At 39.3% G+C, this 10,358-nt stretch overlaps 1 protein-coding gene across 1 annotated transcript in view; it reads right to left on the bottom strand.

The window, feature by feature from the left end:
• Efcab13 (EF-hand calcium binding domain 13) overlaps positions 1 to 10,358 on the bottom strand; it is a 136,909-nt gene that overhangs the window by 60,203 nt on the left and 66,348 nt on the right. The window contains exons 26-29 of the mRNA XM_029546146.1: positions 7,436 to 7,507; positions 5,040 to 5,183; positions 2,311 to 2,382; positions 808 to 951 (exon numbers count right to left, since the gene is read on the bottom strand). Coding sequence (XP_029402006.1) covers positions 808 to 951; positions 2,311 to 2,382; positions 5,040 to 5,183; positions 7,436 to 7,507 — 432 coding nt within the window. The remainder of the gene's footprint in view (positions 1 to 807; positions 952 to 2,310; positions 2,383 to 5,039; positions 5,184 to 7,435; positions 7,508 to 10,358) is intronic.

Here is a 10,358-nt window from a genome sequence, read left to right as displayed (position 1 = left end):
ATATATATATATATATATATATATATATATATTATATATATCAGACAAAGGACATGTACAGTCTCTTGGTTTTTATCAGTCATATACTTGGAACCTAGGGAGAAAACAGCACTATAGGCCCTCCCAGTAGGGTAAGCTTTTGAATGGCAGGAGTTGAAAATCACCAACCTAACTCTTTGAGAATTCTGGGGAAGGAAATCAAATTGGATTTATTTAAGAAAAACACCCATGGGGTTGGGGGTTGGTCCAGCTTCACAGCTTCTAACCAGCGGAAACCTGTTATTTAAGTCTCAAAAGGTAAAGAGATGGGAAGAGAAGGGACAGTTATAGTTCCCTGGAAGGCTCAGTATAAGAAAAAGGCAGGGGAAAAACAGTTCATCCAGCCAAAGGGGAAAATCTGCTGCTGCTGAACTCACTGAGATTGATCCAGATCACCCGACTCCATGGATTTATGACAAAATACAGTTGGTTTTATGTGGAATTTTAATAAATGACTCTGGACAGGTGGTGGTGGCATATGCCTCAGCACTTGAGAGGCAAAGGCAGGCAGATCTCTGTGCATTCAAGCCATCTTTGTCTACAGAGCTAACTCCAAGATAGCCAAGGGTATACAAAGAAACCGTGTCTTGAGAAACCAAAATAAACAAAAATACATACATACATACATACAAATATACACATATACATACATACATACATATATACATACACAATACATACATACATATATACATATATATACATATATACATACATACATACATACATACATATATACATACAAGACTCTGAAAAGGAAATACATACCATCAATAGAAACCTTTTCATCCAAATCCTGTAATTCTTTATCTGTAACACCAAATCCCAAGCCTTTGGAAACATGTTTCAGCTCATCGGCTCTGATTTTTTCACTGGTGATTTTGTCTAGAGCCTTTGCAAGTTCATTAACCTCTATCAAAAAATTCAATTTAGATATAATTAAATTCTAAATAACAAATCTTAATGTAATTTAAAAGTTAATATAGACAGCTTCATTTTTTTTTCAATTGAAGACATGATAGACCAGTTTCATTTGCATTCAGTCCTCACTTGCTCTAAATGTGTTCAATATTGACCTTCACTTAATACACATGAAACTGGAACCTCGAGTGTAAGACAAACTCAGAAGAAATTAAGCATTAGCTAATTACTGGAAACTAATGCTAATGTAAAAGGGAATTTTCTCCCACATCCACATCTCCTTTCTATTTAAAAACAAAATACTTTAATAGGTGATTAATATAGTAATAATTGGTATGAATAATAATATGCATTAATAAACTCAAAGCGTATTAGTGTCAGATAAGAGAAACAAATGTAAAAACATCCATGTGAAATATACAGGGCATATGCTATGCCCTATATAGTTAGTTGTTCATGTATGTGTTTTACTATAAGTAGTTTGTACAAGACCAGTCAAGAAAATATGAATTATCTTCAACAGAGGTGCTAAAGTTATGCTTAAGAAAACAGTCTCCATGGTGAGTGGTTAGGAAAGGATATTGCTCAAAAAAAGTGATGCATAAGAATGAAGCTAGAAGTCTATCTTTAGGTATATTCAAAAAATCAACTCAGAATGAATGAATGAAAAATATACATTAAAGATTGAAACTAAGTAATGAATAATAAACTACCATAAAACAGGAAATGCCTCAGAACATTGAAATGGGCAAAGCAATTTTAGATAAGACTCCAAAAGCACAAATTGAGAAAAACACCCAGCATTGACCTTTGGTTCTCCACATGCACCCCTCACATCAATACACACATATACAAACACACACACACAACACACATGGAAATCTTCATACAATAGACATAAGAGTTTATAAATAGGACTGGACATATAGATATACTTGCCTAGCTGTATACGCTCTGGGGTCAATCCCCAATATTTCTAAGAAAGAAGAAAGGAAGGAAGGAAGGAAGGAAGGAAGGAAGGAAGGAAGGAAGGAAGAAAGAAAGAAAGAAAGAAAGAAAGAAAGAAAGAAAGAAAGAAAGAAAGAAAGAAAGAAAGAAAGAAAGAAAGAAGAAGAGGAGGGAGGGGGAAGAAAGAAAGGAAAAAAGGAAGAAGATTAATAAGTAATGTTAAACGCCAGACTTATGTGAACATAAGAAGTTCACCTTCATCTGAGCCCTTAAACTACCATGTTCCATTTACTCAATATCATAAAATATTAGCTATATATGCATGTAAATATACCATAAGTTTCCACAATTATGGCTCTTTTCCTAAATTCTGAATGTGCAAAACTTCTCAATTATCCTTACCTCTAAAATCCTGTAAACGCTTATTGCTCTTCAATGCTAAAAGAACAGCCCTCTGGGAAACTTCTCCGTTTTCTATAGAGAAAAGCAGTACAAGGATTCAATAATAGTCAAGAAACAGAGTGGATAGCCACAACATGCTACATCAGCTTGCTTATTGCCCCCCTTAAAGCATGTTATAGCTTTCTGCATCACGGACTTTTGCCCTGAATAGGATCTACTGTGTATCTATATCCACACCCTACTTGTGTCAAAACCAATGCGTCTGTTTTCTTCCCTCCAAACCCTTCCCTTTACCCAGAATTCTCTGCTGGCTCTATCTCTTCCCTTCCTATAACAGCCTAGTTTCTGGAGAGAAAGTTTCATTCATATATTCATTTGCAGCTCCGACTACCAGTCGCTAGCTTTTATCAACCACCACAAAACCTGTTCTTACTAAGTTTGCCAGTTTACTTATTGGAGAGGGAGGTGTTGATTCTCGAGTGTGTCAATAAAGGAGGCAGAAACCAATTGCTGGATGAAGGGGAGAAGCTGGGACTTCCAGGTCCCAGGGGGAAGAGAAGAGATGCAGAGAAAGAGAATTTGACCCAGGCTTTGGAACAAGGAGGATGCTACAGTCATGTAGGTCTTGGGGCACCTGGAGTCTGTAGCCTCCACAGCAAGCAGGGGCCAAGGAGGATGAAGGGAGCTAGTTGATAAGATTAAGGCAGGAAATTCTTTGCCCAGCCATTGAGTTATCGGCTAGTTTTAAAATAATGGAACTGTCTAGTGTTTTCCATCCACAGAGCTAAGGTGGGCTGGAGGAAAGGGGCAGCTGGGGCAGTTAACTGTTCAGGGCTTGGCAGAGCTAGCTGAGAGAGGCTGGGGAAATGATCCCAGCTCCCAGGAACAATGGCCAGTTGGCCATTGGCAGAGATGAATGAGACCAGCTGCAGCTGATCTCAGAGCCTTGCCAGTTCTGTGGGCAGAGCTCCAGAGAAGGCAGGGGCAGGTTCTTCTAATATTATACACAACTCATCACCAAGCTAAAGAGTATTTTCTAATGTTATCTAATTTAATATGTTCTTGCTTTAAACTGACTTTGCTTTACTTGTAATACAGCTTCCTCTTGATCTCTTTGCCATCTTTCTGGTTAACCCTTAAGGCTCTTATAAACAGCGCTTCTCGCTGATGCTTCACTGAGAGTACAGCCTACTGCTCTGTCCTCGGCCTTACGCTCACCTCACCCATCATCTTTACCTGGTTATCTAGTAACCATGTATTATGTGTGGTTGACTTCTAAGATTCTGTTTCAAGTCTGGGCTCGTGGCCATTGCAGTTTCTACTCTTTGGCCACAAATATCTCCTGTATCTCACACAGGAAAAGATATCAGATATTCTGGACTACCTCAAGTCCCCTAAAACTCCTTAACTTCTACATTTTGCACACACTGAATAGGCTTTCCTAACTCCTTTGAGCCTCCTTTCCTGCATATCTGAATTTTGTCTAATTCCCACTCATATTTCAAATTCAACTCCAAAATCATCTCTACTAACAAGTCCCTTCTGATTACACAATCAAACCCTGTGTAGATTTGGTTCCTATTGTATACGTTTCCTCATATAGCAAGCTTCATGTTGTATAGCTGAAAAAGTCTTTCAATTCCTGATGTCTTCACCCCTATCCACTGAATGCTGGGATTCCAGGGACATCTGGCCACATGTGGTTTATGCAGTACTGGATCAAGCTCAGGGCTTCTGCATGCAGAGCAAGCTGTTTATCCATTGAGTTCCATTTCTAGTTACTGCTTTTTTGTTTTTCATATCTTATCTCACTAAATGTTTTGTAGTGTAAATATTTTTATTTATTCACATATGTTACACAGTACATAACCCCTGGTGGTCAGATCTATCACACTATGCAAACATGAAGTGGTTCTAGTCACATAGGTGACAATGTATCCCTGATGTTAGGCCATTGCAGCCTCTCAGTTGATATGACTACTGAAGCAATATCCACAGCTCATTTAATCATCCTATGTATTGGTTATATTTTGCCATGCCTTTTAGTTTTACTTTATCGTGTCTTAGTTTTTTAATTTTATTTGCCATTGCTATATATTTATCACACAAGCTAACATGCAGTCTCATGCCATGCATTTATTAATGTACAATGCATTTCGCTCACATTTCCTCTGCTCCCACAGCCCTGGCTCTCCTCACACCCCAGCCCCCTTCACTCTCCCAGAAAGTTACTTTCTAACTTACCGTTCCTCTGGAAGCTTAGAATAGTCTCACTCAACCTCACATCACAAATATCTCAGTCAGAGTAGAAACCCCTCTCTCACTCTCTTTCTAAGAGTCTCCAGTCACCCTGATGTTCTCAGATTACTTCCCCTTCCTTGATATTCAGCAGATGTTCACAAAAAAAAAAAAAAAAAAAAAAAAAAAAAAAAAAAAAATGCCGTAACCCAGTGGAATCAACACATGAGACCTTAAAGGGCAGTTTTTTAAAAATGCTTACTAAACACATTTAAGATGTTCTATCAGCCAGAGGGGTGTTGTGCATCTGTTGTCCCAGGGTTCAAAAGGCTGAAGGAGCAGGAGATAGCCTGGGATACACAATTCCAATTCTACATAAAGAAAGACTGTCTCAAAAGCTCAAACAAACAAGTGTACTCTACTAAGCTTGGCGACTGGTGTCAGTAGAGCTAAGCTGTTAAGGCAAACTTGCTGACAGTGGTTATGCTTACCGTCGGCATTGACTGTTTCCTCTACCAGCTGCAGTTCTTCTGGGTTTAAATGAATATTGAAGTCTTTAAGAGCATCTTTTAAGTTGGCGACTTGAATTTTGTCAGAGGTCATCAACTTGACAGAATTAAGGGCATTTTCTATATCTGAAAGCAAATGGAAATTCTTGAAGTCACTTTGTGTTCTTTCTTTGAAAATGTTTTCATGTTCTATGTGATGAACAATAGTAATTCAGGTTGCTTGCCAAATAAAATATCACAACACTATCTCCATGGTTCTAAAACTAATCAAATTGTCATAAATTCCTTTATCCTGAGATAACCAGTTGTTTTATCTCAGTATAAAATGGAAATAAAGCCTTAAGAAAGAGGACTACTTAACTCAAGAGTTGGAGACCAGCCTGGAAAAAGAGTAAGACTAAGTTTCAAAATGAACAAATTAATGATACGAATTGGGCATGCCAATAAAAAATTCCAATTTTTTTAATAAAAAAGAACTCAAAATGGACCATATGTTATAAATGTAAAGCTATAAAACATTTAGAAAACACTCAGCATCTAGGGATGAAGGTCACATGGCCATAAGAAGCTGTGGCGAGAACATTAAGTGTCTGAAGCCACCTGGGCTCTTGTGCAAGAAGACAGTGAAGAGGGGTAGAGGAAAGAGGAAGGAGGGGTGTGAGGAGGGAAAGAAAACCTTTAAGAACTTGGCAAGGCAAAGATTTCTTACATGTGTTATCAAAAGTACAATCCATTTTTAAAAAGAGATCAACTAGACTTATTAAAAGATTAATGAACTACTAAAGATGCAATTTTTTTAACATCCCAACTAGGATTTGCCTTCCCTTCTCTCCTCTCAGCCTTTCCCTGTCGCCCCTCTGCCCCTGCTCCCATCCACTCCTCCTCCCTTTCTCTTTAAAAAAGGGCAGGTCTTCCATGAATATCAACCAAACATGGCATACCAAGTTGCAATGAATCTAGGCACCTTCCATAGTATTGAGGCTGGAAGAGGCAACCCAATAAGAGAAAAATGGTACCAAAGGCAGGCAAAAGAGAGACAGTCTTTGCTCCCACTGTTAGGATTCCCACAAGAGGACCAAGCTACACAACTATAGCATACATGCAGAGGGACTAGGTCAGTCCCATGCAGACTCCCTGGTTGTCAGTTCAGTCTCTGTTAGCCAGAAACTAGAAACAACCTAGATGTCTCTCAACCAACAAATGGAAAAAAGGAAACATGGTGGATGTGCAAAATGGAATATTACTTAGCTGTTAAAAATATGAAATTTTCAGGCAAACAGATGGAACTAGAAAAAAAAATCATCCTGAGTGAGGTAACCCAGACCCAGAACAAACATAGCATGTACTCACTTATAAATGGATCACAGCTGTAAAGTAAGATACAACACTGCAATACACAGAACCAGAGAAGCTAAGTAACAATGGGTTCTCAAGGGGAGATGCATGACTCTAAAAACACTTAAGAAAATAGAAACAAACAAAAGACTTGGAGAAGATATTTGCTAAGCATATATCTGATAAAGGACTTCAATTCACAATATACAAAGAAATAACAAAGATAACCCAAACTAAAAATGAGCAAAAACATGAGCCGAAGAAATACAAAAAGAACGTAAGAAAATGAAAAGATACTGCACATCATCAGTCACCAGGAATAGGCAAAAAGAAGCCACAGTGATACATTATTCACACTTGTAAGAATGATTAAATTACTTCATCACAGTTAGCAAAACCATATAGGCACTGCCGATGCAAATGGATATAACTACTTTATAAAATGGTTCAACAATTTCTTATAAACTTGAACAGACCTCATAATGGGTGACTCAGTTACCCATCTCCCGGTAATTAGCCAGAAGTAAAAGCACGCCTATATACCCATATGTGTAGGGTTGCAGCAGTTTTTAGGTGAAAGCCTCAACCGAAGACATCATAATACATGCTATCAAGTAAATAGATAAAGAGTGTTACCGCTATAAAATGCAATTGTTCTCAGTAATAAAGAATGAGTCACTGAAACATGGCAGACATTGATAGACCTCAAAAACACTGTGCTATATAAAGGGGACCATGGAAAAGGATTTAAATATAAACACAAACCTTTAGGTGGTTGCCCAGGGGTAATCGGTAGAAAGCGGATAGGGAAGGCATGTGATATTATCAAGGGATTGGGCGACAATTTGGGAGCAGGGTGTGCTTATTATCATCTTGGTGATGATGAGAGTGACAAGGGTATGCACAGGCCAGCACTTCCCCAAATCATCCAATTTAAATATAAACACATAATTTTGTAGACAGGCTATATTTCATAATGCTACTTCAAAAGTATTATCTTACGACAAGGACAAATATTCTAAGTCAGATGTCAGCTGACCCACCTTCCAGTACAGGATCTGTCTTACGTGTGGCTAAATTCTCCAAAATTTGTTTGAGACTTACGTCCTCGTTTTCTAAAAAAAAATAGAAGGTCGTAATTATGAAACGGCAAAGTGCTAGTGCTGCTAACCACTAAAAGACAAAGTGAGTGACAGGCAGGTGCCAATTGTCCATCGTTAAATAACTATGACAGAGGAGAAATAAGCAAATATTCTAACGCTGAAATCCAACAGGGTTAAAACTACCTGAGAGAGCTCTACCTGGAATCTCTTCCTTCAGAAAAGAATTTGCAACTATATTTACTTACTTGGCTTTTTATATATGAGGATAAATATGTATATATGTAAAGTAGACATGATCTGGAATAAACAGAGCCTGTCCCTGATAGCTATCTCCAAGAGAACACTGGTATGAATTTTAATGCATTTTCAATAAACATACCTCCTGTTCTGTCTTCTAGCCTTATCTATGCGTTTATTTTTTGTTATATTTCATAGGGCAGTTTGTCTCTTAACTGGAAGAAGGACTTTAATCAGAGAGACAGAAGAGGGTTCTGGGGAATGGCTCAGCACATCAAGAGCTTGCCTTGCAGGAATGGGGACCCTAACCCCCAAGCAAACACCAGTGGGCGTGGCTTGTAAGATGAGCTTGTGGGAAGTGGAACAGCAGATGCCCTAAGAAAAGCAGCTAGCTCCACTAGCAAATGGGCAGTTCTGGGTCCAAGTGAGAGGTCCTGCCTCAGTGTATAAGGTGGAGAGTGACTGAAGACACACACATGTAAGCACATATGTATACAGGCACACACACAGGCATACACACACAAATACACACACACGCAGAGACACAAACAGATATACACACATACACACACAGAGACACACACAGACACAAATATGCACATAGACACACACAGAAACACACACGTACAGAGAGAGAGAGGGTAAGTGTAGGCAAGAATATAGTGAAAAAAGTAACTCATATATGAAGTATGGGAGTCTAATATAGCATTATAGAATAAATTATGGAGATTCATCCAAAAATTAAAATAGTAATAAAAATAGTACTACTGTTTCCAGAAACTCTAATTCTGTGTGTATACTAAAGAAGGATGAATCAGGGTATCAGATCAACAGCTGCATGCTCATGTTCCTTGCACTATTATTCAAATAGCCAGAATATTAAAGAAATGTTAGGTGTGTGTTAAATGAATGAGAGAGACGGACAACCACACAGACAAGTACCACGGAATATCATTTGGCCTTTAAAAGAATAGCTTCTCGTTTGATGCATCACAGATGAACTTGATGGACAGTGGATAAGGTGGAGAGAACCGGGCAGAGAAAACAAAGAACAAGAGAAACAGAGTAGACTGTTGGGGGGGAGGGCCTGTGGGGTGCAGGAGCGAGGCCTGGGGACAAGTATGTGTTGACAGGAAAGAAAGTTTCAATCACACATGGGCTGGAGTTCAGGAGATCCGCAGCACAGCAAATGACTGCCGTGAATAATAACACATTTTACTTGAATATTGCTGAAGTGGATTTTAAATGTATAAATGTATAGGGATGTGAGATAAGGAATGGGTTATCTTGGTTTAATTATTTCACAAGACAGACCTATATCAAGATACTCCATTGTACAGCACAAATACATAGAGTCGATCATTTCCACTTAAGAAATAAACACGTTCTACTTATTCATACATGCAACAAGATACTGAGCATATAGTAGAACTAAGACATCAGTATGCTCAACACAGATTGGTCCTTCAAGGAAGAGGAGAGAGGAATCAACTGAAACCATGTTAGAAAATGCTCTAAGAAAATGTTATATTTTAGCTAATCTTTTAAAAAAAAAAAAAAAAAAAAAACAGCTAAAAGTAATGGGGGGTGGGGTTAGGAGAATATCCAGTGTTTAAAACAATTACTGAAAGGTGTAGAGAAAAGATGGAATCCTTAAGCATTTGCCATGGAAGGGTGGGGAAACGGTTGAGAAGCACAGGACCTTCGTAATGCCCCTGGGCATAACAGCCCTCTGTAACTCCAGTCTCAGAGGAAGGAGGAGCAGAGGGTCCCAGATAAAGCTGGCTACCAAGGCAAGCCCTGTCAGCGAGCTCTGGGTTCAGCTGAGTGAGGCAGCCTCGAAAAATAAGGTGAAGTGTGCTCCAGGGAGATTCCTGACATCAACCATGGGCCTCCACATGCACACGCAACAAACGCACATACACACACATGCATACATACATACAAATGAAATAAGATCATAAATCTTAATCATAAAGACAATGCTGAGGGGTAATTCAGTTGACAAAGCGTTTGCCTCACAATGGAGAGGATCTCAGTTTGACTCCTCAGGAAAGCCAGGTGTGGTGGCACCCACGTGCGATCTTAGCACTGAGGAGGTTGAGAGAGAGAAGGCTCCCTGGAGCTTGCTGGTCATGGGCCTAGCCTACACAGCAAGCCCCAAGATTATGTCTCACAAAAACATTGTAGATGGCTCCTGAGAAATGACAATGAAAACTGATGTCTCCGGGCCTCCTCACACATTCACCTGCAAATATAGCCAAACGCACGTGTACCTGCACACACACACACACACACACACACACACACACACACACAGATGCACATGTAGACATCATCATCATCAACATCACCACCACCATCACCATCATCAGTCAGCATCAGCATCAACAGCATCAGCATCAACAGCATCAGCATCAACAGCATCAGCATCATTTTAGGGTGGGTTATACAGCATGTGAAAACTAATGTTAAAAAATACACTGAATAGTTACGAGGAAGAAACTGTACAATAAGAAGGGAGAATTCAGCCGGGCAGTGGTGGCGCACGCCTTTAATCCCAGCACTCGGGAGGCAGAGGCAGGCGGATTTCTGAGTTCGAGGCCAGCCTGGTCTACAGAGTGAG

The sequence above is a fragment of the Mus pahari genome, chromosome 14 (genome assembly GCF_900095145.1).
Source record: "Mus pahari chromosome 14, PAHARI_EIJ_v1.1, whole genome shotgun sequence".
NCBI classification, from domain to species: Eukaryota; Metazoa; Chordata; class Mammalia; order Rodentia; family Muridae; genus Mus; species Mus pahari.
This window is presented reverse-complemented; position numbering and strand designations above follow the sequence as displayed.